Source organism: Ceratotherium simum, chromosome 33, assembly GCF_057802395.1.
Source record: "Ceratotherium simum simum isolate JZ-2026a chromosome 33, ASM5780239v1, whole genome shotgun sequence".
Lineage (NCBI taxonomy): Eukaryota > Metazoa > Chordata > Mammalia > Perissodactyla > Rhinocerotidae > Ceratotherium > Ceratotherium simum.
The window spans coordinates 20,657,806-20,675,996 of record NC_141932.1 but is presented as its reverse complement, the minus strand read 5'-3'; the positions used below and the strand labels follow the sequence as shown (position 1 = coordinate 20,675,996).

The window sequence follows — 18,191 nt, the reverse complement described above, 5'->3', positions numbered from 1 at the left end:
AGAAAGCTGGGGCGGGGGTGGGGGGGCCGGGGGTGGGGGGGAAGGCGGGGACCAGAGAGCAGACAAGCCATGGCTCATCCCTAGACAGCAAGTCAAGCTCTAGAAACATAAGGCTTGGGCATCCCAAGCAAAATCAACCCCCCAGCAATTTCTAGAACCCATCCACCACTCCGCCTGCTGGAACCCTGGGGTTGGCAGCCTCCAGAGTGGTCTGAGAAAATCCATGGTAGAAGGCTAAATTTAAAGAGGGTCACTCTGGCCCACCCAGCCCACATCAGAGGGTATCTGATGGGAAGTAGCTGGTGCGGGGTGGAGGGGGTCAGCTGTCAGCTGCTAAACAAGATATATGGGCATCTCCTGACCCAGGGTGAGAAGAGGCCAAGATCCACCAGAGATGACTCAGTTACTGTGAAATCTATGTTGGGAACCTCTGCGTCTTTGCTCTTTCGACTTGAGAATTCTGAAACCTTGATTTCTCTTTAGATGAATTTGAGGGACTAGCAAATTGTATTCAAATCATTCATTCAACAAAGTATTTATTGAGCACCCACTGTGTGCCAGCCACTGGGGATACAGCAGTGAACCAAACAGACGAAATCCCTGCCCTCATGGAGAGAACATTCTGGTGGGGAAGGCAGACTAAAAATATAAATCAATATATAAGATGCTTTCAGGTGGTGACAAGAGGCTATGAAGAAAAATTTTTATGTATTCAACAAACATGTTCAAAGTTTATGATATGCCAGGCACTACTGTAAGTGCTTCAAAAATATTCTCATTGAATTTTTTTGTGTGTACAGTGTGTGTGGAGAAGATCAGCCCTGGCCATCATCCGATGCCAATCCTCCTCTTTTTTCTGAGGAAGATTGGCCCTGGGCTAACATCCATGCCCATCTTCCTCTACTTTATATGGGACGCCACCACAGCGTGGCTTGACAAGCGGTGCATCAGTGCGCACCTGGGATCCAAACCTGTGAACCCCGGGGCGCCGAAGCCGAGCACATGCACTTAACCGCTACGCCACCAGGCTGGCCCCCTCATTGAATATTTATTAAATATCTTATTTAATAAATTAATAAGGGGGTCTGAAATGGGGGAGGGAGCTAATTCAGCTTGTGTGGTCTGGCAAAGTCTCTTCTGGAGGGGACTGGCCTTTGAGCTGGGAACGGGAGAATGAGCCAACCTCAATCTCCAGACCAAGCATTTCAGGCAGAGAGCTAGTGCAAAGGCCCTGAGGCTGGCTTGGCATTCAAGAACCTAAAAGAAGGCCAGCATGAGTGGAGTATCATGAGCAGAGAACAGAGTGGGCCAAGATGATGTCAAACACAGCAGCCAGTGGACAGATCCTGAAACCAGCAAAGAGCTAGCCATTGATGATTAAGTAGCTAGGAACTAAAGTTTTTTTCCTTTTTGCAATTACTGATTGTAGCTTTTAGTTGATCCCCTGCCCATTGTTAACTGTGCTGTTTAGGCAATGTGCTATATGACTCCCACTAGGTTCCTATAGATAACATCTCCTTGAAGCCTGAGTCACCATTGTAATGGAAGTTGGAGCTGTTTTTCAGGAATTAGAGCCCCTTGTCCACTTCAGGCTGGGTGGGACCACCAACCCATCAACTAGGCCCACGCAGATGTCCAATAAGTGACCTTTTGATGTCAAAAGGCTAAAACTCCACCCTCAGGTCATGCCAATGCCGCCATTTTGTGAACATGTGGCCTATGAAGAGGCATGAAGTCTGACTACGCTTGCGCAGATCATCAATTACCTCACCTCTCCTCACCTCCAATCATCTATCTCCACATTTCAGACCACCTTGCCCTGAACTTCATAAATATCCCTGAGTCCCTATTTTCGGGGAAGCAGATTTGAGACTTGTTCTCCCATTTTCCTCACCTGGCTGCCTTCTGATTAAACCCTCTCTCTGCTGCAATCTTGTGATCTGGGTGATTGGCTGTCTGGGTGGTGGGCAAAAACGGACCTGGTGCAGTAACAACCCCAAAGGACCTTGTAGGCCAGCATGAGGGGCTCGAATTTTATTACCAGGGTAGTGGGAAGTCTTGCCTTGGAATCTTTAAAATCTTGGGAAGTTTTAAGTTTCCTTATCTATAGGATCTTGCAAACAAAGTCATCTTAAAACATTAGACTCTTAGAACCTTTGCAATCTTTTTTTTTTTTATTTTGTGAGGAAGATTAGCCCCGAGCTAACATCTGTTGCCAATCCTCCTCTTTGCTGAGGAAGATTAGTCCTGCGCTAACATCCATGCCCATCTTCCTCCACTTTATATGTGGGTCGCCTGCCATAGCATGGCTTGATAAGCAGTGTGCAGGTCCACGCCTGGGATCTGAAGCGTAGTGCAAACTTAACTACTACGCCACCCGACCAGCCCCTGCAATCTTCTAACTTCTGTTCTAGGCGAGAACCCCTTCCCTCAAAACATGGCCAGAATGCTCCTTGCAGTCTCCTTTGGTCTTGATTCCAGCCTCTGACATCCAAGGGGTGTGCCCTGCAACAGGGGAAGGAGAGGCAGGGAGGCTGGGATACACTTTGTTGCCATGATGTAGGTGCTAGTTCTTAGTTCTGGAGGGTTCCAGGAGCTCCCAAATCCAATCTCTTACCTTTCTGCCCACTCAGCTCCTCTCCTGGGACAGCTAACAGGCATCTCAAACTTCATGGGGACAAAAGAGAATTCCTGATGCCCCTCCCTCTTGCAAAACCTGCTCCACCAGCTTCCCAACCCCAATTGGTTCCCATACCTTCCCTTATCTCCTTCCTCACCTCTGTAAAAGGTGCTGCCATCTTTCCACCTGCCCAGGACAAAAAAATCTAGCAGTAGGGAAAAAGTTCCGTCCTTCTGGATTATCAGATTCTGGTGTTGTTCGCTGTCTTTGCAATAGTCTTTTGGAATGAAATCTCTCCTTAGCTAAGACAGGATTTGCTTTTATTTGACAGAATTAACTTGTATTCCTTCCTTTGCCTTCAAACACAACTTGTCAGCAAATCCTCCGGCTCTATCTCCAAATACATCCCAAATGTATCCATTTCTTTCTCTCCCCACCGCCGCCGGCCCAGTTCCAAGCCACTGTCGTCAATGCCTGGACCTTCCACTAAATTCCCTGCTTTTTCTTCCTCTGCTCCCTGTCCCCACAATTCCTTCACCGGAGGGCAGCCAGAAAGGTCTTTAAATGCAAAGAGAAAACTAATCTCCATGAGGGAGGTGATCAACACAGTGGGGGGTGGGGAGGGCATTGACTGGGAAGGGGCTTGAGGGAGGTTCCTGGGATGACGGTAACTCTCTGTCCTGACAGGAGTTTGGGTCACACAGATGTATGCATTTGTCAAAATTCATCTAAAATACACTTATGATTTGTGCATTGCATTGTATGTCAATTTACCCAGGGAGGTGGGAGAATTACCTGTAAACAAATATTGAACTCTTCCAAATGCAATGCATGCTGAGACAGTTAGGAGTGAAATGTACTGGTGTCTGCAACTGTCTCTGAAACACATCCAAAACAATTAGATGGACTGATGGGACAGGATGAATACATATGTAAACAAAGCAAGGATAGTAAAATGTTACTGGTGGAATCTAGGTGGTGAATATACAGGTGTCTACTGTAGGTTTGAAAGTTTTCATAAGAAAATGTTAAATGAAACAGCAAAGCAAACCAAGGAACTGGAAACCCTTCAACTGCTGCCTTCGTGCTAGAATGAAATGCAAAGTCTTTTCCAGGGGCCTGCGAGACTGGTCCCTGCCGACCTCATCTCCTACACTCAATCTCTGATGCAACAAATACTTATTGAGCACTTCCTGTGTGCCAGGTACTGCCCTAGACACTGGGGATACAGCTTTGAACCAAACAGCACAGACCTGACTTTGCAACCTTCTTTCTCAACAAGCCCATTTCCCTGGCAGGCCTTTGCACTACCTGAAATTATCTTAATTTACGACTTCGTTTGAGCGTGGATATGAGCTCAAGGAGGGCAGCACCCTTCTCTGTTATTCATAGCTGCACCTCCAGGTCCAGGACAAAGTCTAGTTTATAGTTAGACCTCAATAACAATTACTAGTGAAAGAATATTAGCTAACATTTATTTAACACTTGTTATATATGCATCTGGCCCTGTTTTAAATTGTGTACACATACAGACCTAATGAACCCTGAAAACTATCCCTATTTTACAAACAAGTTAACAAAGGCACAGAGAAGCTAAGCTGTGAACTCAAGGAGTCTGGCTTCAGACATGTTCCTAACCACTATACTACACTGATAAGTGAATGAATGATTCAATCAGTCATTCAGATTGGCTTGAGTTCAAATCCCAGCTCTGCTACTTGTTAGCCATGTGGCCTAGGGCCAACCCATTAACCCCTCTGAACCTCAGATTCTTTGTTGTTAAAGGTCAAGTCCTTCCTCCTAGGGTGCGGTGAAGATGTGAGATGCTGGAGGAAATCGGCTCAAAGACAACACACACGTACGCACACGCGAAAGCACACGTGAACGCACACCACGATTACAGGCAGGAGGGAGATAGGAGCTGCGGGGGGAGCCGGGAGGCGGGGGGCGGGGTGAAAGTCACCGCCAGGCACAGGGTGTGGCCTCCCGAGGCAGCCAAAGTCTCTGGCTTCCAGGTTGCTCCTGTTTGCCCACGCCCTACCTGGATCCCAAGGCTCTATCTCCGCACCCTGAGCCTGGGTGACCTGAGACATCCGTTCGCGAGTGTGGCCCCGACACCAGGTGGCGGCGGCGGTCTGGGAGAAAGAAATCCGGCGGCGGGGAGAGCATGCTGCCTAAAGGCAGGGGGAGGGGCTAGCTGCCCCGCCCCCTCCGCCAGATATCCTTGGGCAGGGAGCCGCGGGCTCCCGCCCCCAACCGGCCCCGCCGCGTGCAGCGTCTGGGAGCGAGAAGCAGCCAACCTGGCGAGATGGAGGCGGCCGGCACCTGGGCGCTGCTGCTGGTGCTGCTGCTGCTGCTGACGCTGGCGCTGTCCCGGACCCGGACCCGAGGCCACCTGCCCCCCGGGCCCGCGCCGCTGCCACTGCTGGGGAACCTCCTGCAGCTCCGGCCCGGGGCGCTGTACTGGGGGCTCTTGCGGGTGAGGGGCCACCAGGACGCCCTCGCCGCGGGCGGGGGTCCAGGGCCTAGAGAGGGAGGGGTCCCCAGGGAGAGAAGCCGGAGTGCCAGGGCAGAGAGGCTTTCGGGTATCCTAGAGGAGGCGGGAGCAGCGAACCAGGGCTGAGAAGGAGAGGGGTGCCTGGGGAGAAAGGCTGGAGCGGGCAGGGCTAGGAGGGGCAGAGACCTCCTAGCGGGATCAGGTGGCACGAGTCCGGGCAGAGGGGCCCACAGAATCCTGGGAAGGTGGTGGGAGCAGGGGACCAAAGCTAAATAAGACCAGAGTCCCCAAGCAGAAGAGAAGCTGATGGTGTGATGGTGGCTGGCTTGTCCCAGGGGGAGAGGTAGCTGGGAGGTTCAGGTGAGCTATCCCAAGGAGGGGGCAGACAAGAAAGGGGGGAGGAGCCCTGGGGGGGAAGTGGAAACAGAGGCTGGAGGGTTCCAGGAATCTGTCTGCAGAGAATCAGGCAGTTGGAGCTCAGCCAGGAGAGAGCTGGAAGTTCAGAGAAGGGAAGGAGAGCAGGAAAGAAGTCTGAGGCTTTGTCAGCCTTTGGGGGGTGGGGGCAGTGGGCAGAGGCCAGAGGGTCGCCATTCAGAAGGAGTCTGGGGGACTTCCAGAACGTGGCAAGGGGGGTGGGGGTCTTGGGGAGAGATGGGACAGGTGCTCAGCAGTATCTGCTCCAGAATTGGAGAGTTTAGCAGTGCTTGAAAAGGGTGGCTAGTTTGGGGGTGGGGGCGGGGGGGGCTGGATACTGAGGAATTAGGAGAGACCAAAGCTGCAGCTGCCCATTTTTGCTGCCATATGTCTGAGCTGGGGGAGTGGGGTGGATTCTGGGTTGTCCCAGAGTCAGAAGTTAGGGCTTTGCAGGAGGTAAGGGGGTGGGGACTAGAGAGTGTGTTAGGGGAGGGGGCTCCATGGGGAAGGAGCCTGGGATCCTGGTGCAGAAAGAGAACTGAGCCTCCCAAGGGGCTGTTTCTGTTTGGGGTAAGGAGGGGATTCTTCGTAGAGGGAGCAGATGGCTCATTCAGTGACAGGGACCGTGATGGAGACACTTCGACTGGAAGACCAGCTGCCTGCCCCCCACAGCACCTGCCCCCTTCTCCCTCCCTGCCCCCAGCTGAGTAAGAAGTACGGACCAGTGTTCACTGTGTACCTGGGACCCTGGCGGCGCGTGGTGGTCCTGGTTGGGCACAAGGCTGTGCGGGAGGCCCTAGGAGATCAGGCCGAGGAGTTCAGCGGGCGGGGCACGTTGGCGACGCTGGACGGGACCTTTGACGGCCATGGTGAGTCGTGAGCAGATCTGGAGGCAGGTCGCTCCTTCGCTCAGAGCCTGCCACTGCTTACTGCTGTGTGACCTTCATGCATGGCTTAGTGTCTCTGGACCTCTGTTTCTTTGTGTATAAAATGGGAGGACAATCGCGCCTATTACATAGGGTTATACTGAGGCTTGAACGAGGGATGGGCATTGCACTAATTAAGTACTCATTAGTTACCAGGTTATAGTAGTGTTATCACTGCTCCAGGCAAAGCCCTGAGGGCTGGGAGGAAAGGAGAGAGCTTTCAAGTCCCTGGGAATTGATGGACAGACACAAAATCTAGAAACTGTTCTCTACGCTGAGACTGAAAGCTGGAGGCCGGTGCTGGGCGCTGCCGGGACCACAGCAGTGACTAAACAGCCTCAGTCCTGCTCCCCAGAGCACATAGGGTAGTGGGTAACAGACCTGTCACCAGAAGTGACAGTCCAGAGAGGTCAGGGCTAGGACTGGGGAAGACCCAGGGCTGCGGGAATAGGAGGAGGCACCTGATCAAGCCTGATTGGTGGGGGGTGTCCAGGAAAACTTCCTGCAAGACGGGATGTCTGAGCTGAGACTCATAAGATGAGTGGGAAGGGAGTTCCAGGCAGAGACCAGCACATACAAAAGCATGGAGGAAGAGCAGAAGCATTCATTCATGCAAATGACAGATTTTCATTATGCCTGGCCCCGTGCTGTACCCAGCACAGGGGACACAGAGGTGACCAAGACTGATGTGGTGTCCTGTCTTGCTGTGGGAGAGGTGGACTTGCAATAAGACAATAGAGGGAGAGAATGGCATTCTAAAATGAGAGCTACAGCCTTGAGAGCAGGACATAGGGGACCTGGGGCCTGGGGGTGGGGCAGGTGGGGAGACAATGGGAGGAATCAGAAGGCTTCTTAGAGGAGGTGACATTTGAGCTGAGACCTGAAGGATGAGTGGAGTTAGTTCATCGAGGATGGAAAGGAGAGCAATCGCAGGGGCAAAGGCCTAGAGGGGGGTTCCTGACACCTTTGAGGAAGTGAGAGAAGGCCAGTGCGATGGTAGTGGGTTGAGTAATAAAGCTGGAGAAGTTGGCGGAGCCTGGTCATGCAGGGCCTGAGTCACGCCAGTGTTGGGCTTTGGGTTTTCCTGAGAGCAGTAGATTTGAATCAGGGAAAGGATATAGTCAGAGTTAGAAGAGTCCTCGGGTTGCTGTGTGGTAGCCCAGGAAGGGGACTGGGCTGGACCAGGGCTGCGGCCGTAGGGTGGTCAGGAGAGGAATCCAGGACTCTGGCCAGGGGACAGGGGATGACGGACTGAGACAGGAAGAAGGAGAGATGCCTAGACCAGGTTGGAACACAGTGGAGGGGTGGGTGGGCAGGGGACACTCAGGACGAGGTGTCCAGGAGGCCACTTTGGGCCTGCATTCTGCAGGTGAAACACTGAGCTCAGAGCAGGGAATGGTCTGTCCAGAGCAGATCTCTTGGATAAGGGAGGGAGACAGTGCAGTTCTATCCTCCTCCCTCCCTGTTCAGCCTCCAAACGACGTGAGGCGTGGGACCCAATAGTACTCCATAAGTGTTGGGATGGATGGATGGATGGGACCCAATAGTCCTCCATAAGTGTTGGGATGGATGGATGGATGGATGCATGGGACCCAATAGTCCTCCATAAATGTTAGGATGGATGAATGGATGGATGGATGGATGGATGGTACCCTATAGTCTTCCATAAATGTTAGGATGGAGGAATGGATGGAAGGGAGGGAGAAAAAGCAAGAAGAAAGAAAGATAAAAAGATGTGTGGGTGAAAAGAGGAATAAAAAGGTGGACAGGTAGAAAGAAGGAAGAAAGCTTCACTCACCCTGGTTAATCACAGAACAGCAGGAGCCTGGATAACCTTGTTCCCAATTTCTCAGGAGAATGTCACCCTCTGACCCAAGGTTAGGCATTTATTGAGCACCTACTGAGTCCTCATCCCTGGGCTAGGCTGGTATAGACTCAGGACAGGGCCTGAAGAGTTCCCCTTGGGGCACCTCACTGGGAGGAAGGGGGTGGTCCTAGGGAATGGGGAAAGGGTCCGGTCCCTCCTTGAGTCTACCTTCTGCACAGGGGTTTTCTTCTCCAATGGGGAGCGGTGGAGGCAGCTGAGGAGATTCACCATGCTCACACTACGGGACCTGGGCATGGGGAAGCGGGAAGGCGAGGAGCTGATCCAGGCAGAGATCCGGTGTCTGGTGGAAGCGTTCCAGGGGACAGAAGGTCAGCAGGGCGGGTCAGCCCAGGGCCCCCAGGGTCCTGCCTGAGTGTGGGGAGGACCTTCCCACTGTGCCTGGGAGTCCCCCAACCCGGCCCCAGGAATGAGTGGGAGGGGATGTCTTGGACTCTGGGGCTGGGCTGGGGGCTCTGTTCACCTCCACCTCCAGCTCCTTCTCCACCCTCTCTCTGTCTTACTGTCTCCCTGAGGGTCTCTTTATCCCTGTGTCACATCGCTCTTTCTGTCTTCTTTCTCTCTCCACTTGTTTTTCTCTCCTGTAAGTCTGTCTCTCTCCTTGTCTGTATGTCTGTCTCCCTGTCTCTCTCTCTCTCCTTCCCAATCTGTCTCTCTCTCTCTCCCTGTCTATCTCTCTTTCCTTATCTGTCTGTCTTGCTCTGTCTCTCCCTGTTTGTCTGTCTCTCTCTCTGCCTGTCTCTTTCTGGTTGTGTCTGGCTCCCACTCCATCTCCGTCGGTCCGCTCCACCTCCAAGTCAGCTCCCCTCTGCCCCCTGCCCCCCTAGGACGGGCATTTGACCCCTCCCTGCTGCTGGCCCAGGCCACCTCCAACATGGTCTGCTCCCTCACCTTCGGCCTCCGTTTCCCCTACGAGGATAAGGAGTTCCAGGCCTTGGTCAGGGCGGCTGGCGGCACCCTGCTGGGAATCAGCTCCCCGTGGGGCCAGGTGAGTGAGTGGGCTCCCTCTCTGGCCACCTTCCCCAGGCTCCTGCCCACCTCCTGCCGGGCCCCCATGAGAACAGCTGCCCTTCTCCCCACAGACCTACGAGATGTTCTCCCGGCTCCTGCAGCCCCTGCCCGGCCCCCACACGAAGCTCCTGGGCCACCTGAGCACCCTGGCTGCCTTCGCCGTCCAGCAGGTGCAGCGGCACCGGGGGAACCTGGACACCTCAGGCCCTGCACTCGACGTCGTGGACACCTTCCTGCTGAAGATGGCGCAGGTGGGGCAAGGGTATGGTGGTGGGGGGGGGGGTCCTGAAAGGGGCAGATGGCCTGGCCAGCCCCCACCGGGGTGTGGCTGGGCGTCTCTGTCAGACCTCCCTCTCTGTCTCTCTGTGCATGTCTCTCTCTTTCTCTCTCTCTCTCTCTCTCTCTCTCTCTCTGCATGTCTCTCTGTGGATATGTGTCTCTGCATGTGTGTGCATATCTTTTCTTTCTGGCACATTGTTCTCTCTGCCTCTCCCCACCCACCTCCTCGCCTGTGTTTGAGTCTCTTGCATCTCTCTTCTTTCTCCTCCCTCCAACCTTGGCCCCCTGTTCAGGCTCCATGCTCAGTGACCTGCCACCAACCATCCCCACCATCACTTCACCCCACCCCCTGCTCCCCTCACCCACACAGGACATTTCCTGTGAATTACAATCATTTACTTACGAAATCTTGCAATATCAAATTATACTAATAAAGTCTACTTAATTTATATTAATGCGATCAATTTTAATTAATTTAATTAATGTGAAAACAATTTTTGTGTGTGTGTGTGAGGAAGATCAGCCCTGAGCTAACATCCATGCTAATCCTCCTCTTTTTGCTGAGGAAGACCGACTCTGAGCTAACATCTATTGCCAGTCCTCCTCCTTTTTTTCCCCAAAGCCCCAGTAGATAGTTGTATGTCATAGTTGCACGTCCTTCTAGTTGCTGTATGTGGGACGTGGCCTCAGCATGGCTGGAGAAGTGGTGCGTCGGTGCGCGCCCGGAATCCGAACCCGGGCCTCCGGTAGCGGAGCGCGCGCACTTAACCGCTAAGCCACGGGGCCGGCCCCAAAAACAATTTATTATTATGTGAGAAAATTAGAATTAAGGTGACTCCTGTGGAAATAACTAGGTTTTTTTTGGTGAGGAAGATTAGCCCTGAGCTAACAGCTGTGCCCATCTCCTTCTGTTTCACACATGGGATGCCTGCCTCAGCACGGCTTGATAAGCGCTGTGTAGGTCTGCACCCGGGATCCGAACCCACAAACCCAGGGCCGCCGAAGTGGAGCATGCGAACGTAACCACTACGCCACCGGGCTGGCCCCAGGAAATAACTGGTTCTGAATTGTACAAACTTTGGAATTACGAGAGAAATTCAGGGCCACATTCTTTGAATAAATGCAGTCACCCTGTTCTTGGAGAGAGAGAAATTTTTTCTTAACCTTGTGGCTCCATTTCTTTTTCATTTTTTAAATTAAAAGAAAAATTTTAATTGTAGTAAAATACACATAACATACAATTTACCATCTTAACCATTCTTAAGTGTACAGTTCAGGAGTGTTAATTATATTCACATTGTTGTGCAACCAACCTCCAGAACCCTTTTGAACTTGCAAAGCTGAAATTCTGTACCCAGTAAACAACTCCCCATCCATCTCAAGGTTCATTCATGTTGTAGCATGCGACGGAATTTCCTTCCTTTTTAAGGCTGAATAACATTCCGTTGTATGTATGTACCACATTTTGCTTAGCCATTTACCCATCAGTGGACACTTGCTTCCACCTTTTGGCTATTGTGAATAATGCTGCTATGAACATGGGTATACAGATATCTCTTTGAGACACATTGAATTCTTTTGGGTACATGCCCAGAAGTGGAATTGCTGGATTGTGTGGTAATTCTATTTTAATTTTTTGAGGAACCACCATACCATTTTCCATAGCAGCTGCGCCATTTTACATTCCCACCAAGGGTGACAGGGCTTCCAATTTCTCCACATCCTCACCACTTGTTATTTTGTGGGTTTTTTTAATAGTGACCATTCTGTTTCATTTTTAAAAACATGTCAGCCAGAAAGAATTAGTATCAAGAGCCCACTTCCCGACCTTCCCAAACATTTATTTAAACTCCCTGACAAGCTGAGCTGCACCCCAAGCCTGGCTGTGCTGGGCCTCTACTCCCCGCAGCCTGTGTTCTCTGAGCCCCTCCGCCTGGTTTCTCTCAGGAGGAACAAGACCCAAACACGGAATTCACTGACAAGAACTTGCTGATGACAGTCACTTATCTGCTGTTCGCCGGGACAATGACAGTCAGCACCACAGTCCGCTACACCCTCCTGCTCCTGCTCAAATACCCTCGGGTCCAAGGTAGGAGCCTTTTCCACCAGCCAGGCTCTGGGAACAGAAACGAGGGCTCGAGAGGGAAGAATGTTCAGGAGAGTGGAGAGCCTGAGCCAGAGCCTGGAGGCAAGAATGAGCCTGGCATTTGGGGGGTCTGAAGAGTGAGAAGAAATTGGGGGGCTGCTGGTTGCAGCGTGAGGCATAGTGAGAAATGAGGCAGGAGATGTCTTAGGGCCTTGTCGCCTTAGTGGTCCATTGTCTGCCTAATCCTGAGTAATGGGGAGCCATGGAAGGATGCTGAGCAGGGGAGAGCAGAGTCAAATGAGCATTTTAGAAAAGTCCTGTGGGTCACCATGAAGAGGTAGATTGTAAGGTGTGAGAGAGGATGCCAGGAGCCCAGGGAGGGGGGACAGGGAAGGGACCTGGGCAGAAGAAGATAGGGCTGAGCTGGGCTGTGGGGAGGGAAGAGGGGGCCAAGTAGACAAGTGGTGGAGAATGATGGAGGAGGGAGGCACCCAGGGAGAGGCCAGGGGACTGGGGGCCACCCTGAGATAGGGACAGAAGGGATGAGGAGCTGTTTCAAAGGAGACGCTGAGGCCGATTTGGGACAATTTGAGTGTGAGGGGTCTGGGGCCACCTGTGGGGAGGCATCCAGGAGGCCACAAGACACGGGGCTCAGAACTGGAGACGGAAAATGAACTGGGGTCATGAGATCACAGGCAGGTACAGGCTGCGATGGTGAGGGAGGGCGTGGGTGAGAGGCAGGGCTGGGAGTGAGCCCCGAGGAAGTCCGGTATTTCAGGGTCAGGCAGTGGCGCTAAACGCTGTGGGCCAATGGTGTGGGCTGACCTGGAAGGTGGGACTTAAGGTCTGGTGGCCTTGATGGAATGGAGTCAGCTGTGACTTCAGCTCTCGGGGCCTCAGTTTCCTCATCTGGGTAATGGGGATAGGTAATGGTCCCCACCTCACAGGATTGCTGTCGGAATTAAGAGAGACGTGATGCTCAGCACACAGGATGTGTGGGACCTGGGCCCAGCGAGGGCTGGGGGACTCCCTCCCCACCCGCCAGCCTCACTGCTAACCACAGCTGCTCAAGAAGATGGGGCTTCCAAAGGGAGGAGCACAGGGCCCCACCCCAGCTCTGACCTTCAGCCCCCCTCTTCTTGGGTGCAGAGCTCGTGCGGGAGGAGCTGATGCGGGAGCTGGGGCCGGGCCGGGCGCCAGGCCTGGGGGACCGAGCCCACCTCCCGTACACGGATGCAGTTCTGCACGAGGCGCAGCGGCTGCTGGCACTGGTGCCCATGGGAATGCCCCGGGCCCTCACGAGGACCACCTGCTTCCGAGGGTACACCCTGCCCCAGGTGAGTGTGCGGGTCAGCCACAGCCCCGCAGTTGTCTCTGCCTCAGGCCTGAGTCTGGTGCCATCTGTGTGTCCCTCTGCCTTTCCCCGGATCTTGGTCTCTCTCTTCCTCTCTCCTCTCTTGCTGACATCTCCCTCTCTTTCTCTCTGTCCCTCTCTCTCTGGTTTCTTTCTGTATGCAGTTCTCTTGCCCTCTGGTTTTCTCTCTCTGGGCCTCAATTTCCCCGTCTGTCCAGTGGATATCCTAATTCTACCTCCTTCCAAGGTGGTTGGGACAGTCAGATGAGGTGACAGGCAGGGAAGCAATTTGAAAACTGAGGGCTGGGCCCTCCCCCTCAGCCCCTGCTGCAAACACACGCAATCAGTCTCTCCCTCTCCCTCCCTGCACTCTCTCTCTCTCTCTCTGTCTCTCTATCTCTGTCTCTGTCTCTCTCTCAGTTCCTGCACCTTCATTCAAGAGCAACTCAAGGCCAGCACCACCAGGGGGCGATGTCTCCTGGGAAACCCAAGGCACCAGACCGCAAGCTGCTCCCTCCTCCAACTTCATTGTAGAATCAAACCTCATGGCAGTTAGAATCCAGCCATGCTGTTTTCTAGCTGGGACTTTGGGCAAATCACTTCACCCTCTGAACATCAATCCACCCCTCTTCTAAACTGGGAAGTATAGTATCGACTTGGGATTGTAAGGAATCTACGAGCTAATGCTTCTAACACACCAGCTCGGCTCCATTCAGGGGTGGGGGGGTCCTGTGAATGCAGCAGCAGCAACTATTGCTAATGTCATGACTACTGCAACTCCAACAACTATGGATAATGACAACAAGAATAACAGGCATCAACGATTGAGGTCGTAGTCTAAATGCTTCGCGTGAGTATTACCCTATTTAATCTTCAGAGCAACCCTACACCATAATCATGCCCATTTTACAGATGAGGAAACTGAGGCCTGGAAAGATTAGAAGACTTGCCAAGGTCACCCAGCCTACAAGTGGTAGAGGCGGGATTTGCACCCAGAGCCTGTGCTTTAACCACTACTGCCTGCCTTTCTCTTATTCTGACAGCAATAACATGACCCTGTCTTTTCCTGTAGCCCCCTCACCTTCCCAGCCCAGACTCCCGTTAGCCAGAGTCCCTAACAAAGGAGGTCCCTCTCCCTCTTCTCACACTCCCACCATCCTTCTCCCTCCACCACAGTCCTAGGAACATGGTAATTCTGATCTTGGCTGAAGGGGCTACCACTCCCCCCGGTCCTGGGCAGGGGGAGCCTCCATGGACAGACCTCTCCTGCCCACCCTTGCCTTCACATCCCGAAGACCAAAGCGGCAAAAAGCTGGACTCTGAGCCAGGGGCTTAGAGCAGCCACAGCTGAATACTCCCAAAGTTTAAAAGCAAGATATAAAAATAATAAGCTCTGCTGTGTCCAAATGTTACCTCAGGCAAGTTGCTTAAGTTCTGAGTCTCATTTTTCTCATCTTTAAAATGGGGATCATATTAGTAACTGCTTCCTAGGCTTGTTAAAAAGATTTGATGAGTGTGTGTGTGTGTGTTATAATACGTGTACCTATAACATATGAGATAATATATATAAAATGCTTGATCCATGTTGATGCCTTTATGTTTTGTGAACTGGTGTCCCCAACACCGTAGACTCTTGTGCTCTGCCCTTGGGAACCGAAGGCCTGGGTGGTGGGGATATTTGTAGTTTTATTATGATTTCTCTGCAGGGCACTGAGGTCTTCCCCCTCCTCGGCTCTGTCCTCCATGATCCTGAGGTCTTTGAGCAGCCGGAGGAGTTCAATCCAGGCCGGTTCCTGGGTGCGGACGGAAGGGTCAAGAAGCAAGAGGCATTCCTGCCCTACTCCTTAGGTATCTGCTGGGCCTGTCCCTGCCCACCCACGAGTCCTCCCGGGCCTGGGTGTGAAGGGCTGGCCCAGCTCCATCTGCCTCTTCCCTCCAGGTAAGCGCGTCTGCCTCGGGGAGGGCCTGGCACGAGCAGAGATCTTCCTCCTAGTCACCGCCATCCTGCAGGCCTTCTCCCTGGAGAGCCCATGCCCACCGAGTGCCCTGAGCCTCCAGCCAGCTGTCAGTGGCCTTTTCAACATCCCCCCAGCCTTCCAGCTGCAAGTCCGGCCCCACTGACCTCCACCCAACTCCACCATGTGGACCAGTTGAAGGAGGGAGACTTGAGGGCTGGTGGCCTCGACAGTGGCATGGACATGGCTGTGTCTACAGAGCCGCAAGTGTACACCGCAGGCAGCCAAATTCATGCGCACATAGCTGTTTCCTAGAGTTGGTCACACAGATACTCAGCCTACACATCCACAGGGCCACAGTCGTCCGCCCACACAGCTGTTGAGACACAACCACACACCCATACACAACCACGAGGGCCACGAGGCAACTCGGCCACACAAGCTTTTTACAGACGTAAATTTGGTCCATCTGGAATCATGACCACATGACCAGATAACCCACCAACTCATACACAACACAGCGCCCCTGGACTCACAACCCACACGTGGAGTTTGGCTGCCACCTTCACAGGCCACCAAAACAGCCACCATGTTCATGACCCACATGCCCTCTTCACTCATCAAGCTTACCAGTGCCACTATCTCTGGGAGCCTGGTGCAAAGAAGAACATGTCCCCTCCTGGGTCATGTCACCACACAGACCATCCCTGTCCTCAGCCCCAACATGCCCTCTGTCGTGTGACCACGCCACTATCCAGGCATATGACCGTCACCATCCACATGCCCCCAACCACTGAACCACATAGCCAGCCCACACATGACACCACCCTGGGTCCCGAATATCTTCCCACTGAGACACACTACTCCCAAGGAGGCACAGCCACGGCCTCCTCTGCACCTTCAGCTCTCAAGGACACCCGTTTCCAAGCACCCTGATCTGCAAATTCTCCCAAATATGAACATACCCCCAGTGTGCAGTTGTGCGCACAGGCCTGGGAACCAAGTAAACTTAGACGCAGGAGGACCCTCAGACCAGCAAGCACCTTCCCACTTGTGCTTATGTAACCAAGTTGAAAGCCTCCCCTGCGTCCCACCCCCCCAACACACACACGCTGACCCAGCACCCCTACTCTGCGTCAGAGTCCCCATTAGACCCAGTAGACGGGACTAGACGACCAAGGTAGGGGCCAGATTCCAACTTCCTGTGTCAGGGAAGAGGCCAGGTCGGACGTCCTTGTGACTTGAAGGTCCCCGTTTTGCAATAAAAGTTCGTTTCTGGCCCCTGGTCTGTCCGTGGCAGGGCCTAGCCTGTGTGTGACATGTCCATCATTGTGAGTAAGGGGTGGAGTTGGGGGGTCCACCCCTCCCTCGAGGCTGGGTGGGAGCTAAAAAACATGGCCCCCGCCCACCCTGGCTGTTGACATCAGTGCCAGATGTGGAGGTGGGGGAGGGGAGCCCTGTCCTGGGCCTCACTTCCGGCAAGGCCGCTGTGTGGGGGCCGGGCAGGGAGAAGGTACCGGGCAGAACTGCCAGCCTGGGGGCGCCCCAGATAGAGAAAGCCCAAAAGTAGCAATCCACACCCTGGGAACTCTCCCAGTCTGAAAGCAGATGCTGAAACAGACCCTAGCCCCGCTCCAGCCTCTAGGAAACCAGAGTTGTCTTTTTATTTGTTAATTATCTAGTAAGGAGGTTTTCCAACACAAAAGTAGAGAGAATAGTGCGATGAACTCCTGGCGCATCACTTGCGTCATATAACCATCAACTTTCTGCTATTATTATTTCATCTGTCACTCTCATGATTATTTTAAAGCAAATCCCAGAAAATAATGGAATGTGCATTTCTAGCAGTAAAGGACATTTCCCCCCAACATTTTAATAATGACAGTTTTCAGACATGCAGCAAAGTTGAGGGAACAGTACAGGGCGCTGTTGGCCACGCTGCTTTAGCACATTTCCCCATCCAGCTCGTTTTTTTGGCATTTCAGAGAAAATTGAAGAAATCAGTTCATCTCCTGAATGCTTCAGTAACGCATATCTCACTAGCTAAAGTTTCCTTTTTTCTTTTTTTTTTTTAATTTTCCATGATGTTGTTATTTTATTTTTTGGCTTAAGTTCCATAAAGGTGGCACAAAACAGTGATATAATAGAGAATTGGAAGATGAGATTGGGATCAGGTCCTAACTTTCTAGCTGATCACACCTTGACTGAGGATTTAGCATCTAAAAGGGTTACTAGGGCTGGCCCCGTGGCTTAGCGGTTAAGTGCACGCACTCCGCTGCTGGCGGCCCGGGTTCGGATCCCGGGCGCGCACCGACGCACCGCTTCTCCGGCCATGCTGAGGCTGCGTCCCACATGCAGCAACTAGAAGGATGTGCAGGTATGACATACAACTATCTACTGGGGCTTTGGGGGGAGAAAATAAATAAATAAAATTATAAAAGGGTTACTAAATTTAAAAGAAGAAATGTGAAAAATTCTGCAACCTAATGGGAATGAAATACAGGCTAAGCTCTTGGATTTACTGTTATTACTATTTTTTATATGTCAGTTTGATGTGGAATGAATGAGGCTTAAGGTTTTCTTCTTTTAAATTAAGGCAATGACTTGCTTTCCTGTGCACTCAAAATTCACGTTCAGGGAAATTTGGAATCAGAAATACCAGCAAACTCATTTATTTAAAAAGAAATGGACCTTGCACTGCATCGATATGAAAGTTGATATGAGTTTTGATGATTTCAGTAGCAAGTTAAAGAAAATATAAACTCAAAATGGCTTAAAGGATTATTGGACTCCAAAATAAAAGTATTTAGAACTATTATGGTCTTCAGTTTTTTGTGTGAGTGGTAAAATATACATAATATTTATCATTTTAACCATCAGTAAGTGTACAATTCACTGGCATTAAATACATTCACAATGTTGTGTAACCATCACCACTTCTTGTTTTAGTGCCATCGACTCCTAGCGCCCCTGTGGACAGCAGAGTGGAACCCTGCCCGGTCTTTTTGCACCATCCTCTCACCTTCTGGCGCTATATCAGACAATGCTCTGCTGCTATTCACAGGGTTTTCATGGCCAATTTTTTTGGAAGTGAGTGGCCAGGTCCTTCTTTCTAGTCTAGTCTAGAAGCTCCACTGAAACCTGTCCACATGGGTGACCCTCCT

General features: G+C 52.1%; 1 protein-coding gene and 1 long non-coding RNA gene across 3 annotated transcripts in view; one reads left to right on the top strand and one right to left on the bottom strand.

Annotated features, from left to right (window-relative positions):
* LOC147912881 (uncharacterized) overlaps positions 1-4,840 on the bottom strand; it is a 50,076-nt gene extending 45,236 nt beyond the window's left edge. For both annotated transcript variants that reach the window (XR_015549511.1, XR_015549510.1), the window contains exon 1: positions 4,662-4,840. This is a non-coding gene — a long non-coding RNA (uncharacterized LOC147912881). The remainder of the gene's footprint in view (positions 1-4,661) is intronic.
* Positions 4,679-16,333, top strand: CYP2S1 (cytochrome P450 family 2 subfamily S member 1). The gene is made up of 9 exons (XM_004441614.3): positions 4,679-5,099; positions 6,235-6,400; positions 8,504-8,653; positions 9,170-9,330; positions 9,425-9,604; positions 11,580-11,721; positions 12,868-13,055; positions 14,779-14,920; positions 15,012-16,333. The coding sequence occupies exons 1-9, from the start codon at positions 4,929-4,931 to the stop codon at positions 15,191-15,193; spliced, it is 1,482 nt and encodes a 493-aa protein (XP_004441671.1). The 5' UTR covers positions 4,679-4,928; the 3' UTR covers positions 15,194-16,333.
* Positions 16,334-18,191: the final 1,858 nt, after the last annotated feature.

Coding starts and splice junctions, on each gene's coding strand:
- CYP2S1 (XM_004441614.3), top strand. CDS start 4,929: ATGGAGGCGGCCGGCACCTGGGCGCTGCTGCTGGTGCTGCTGCTGCTG. Junction 13,056..14,778: donor GAGGGTACACCCTGCCCCAG/GTGAGTGTGCGG, acceptor ATTTCTCTGCAG/GGCACTGAGGTCTTCCCCCT. Junction 14,921..15,011: donor ATTCCTGCCCTACTCCTTAG/GTATCTGCTGGG, acceptor TCTTCCCTCCAG/GTAAGCGCGTCTGCCTCGGG.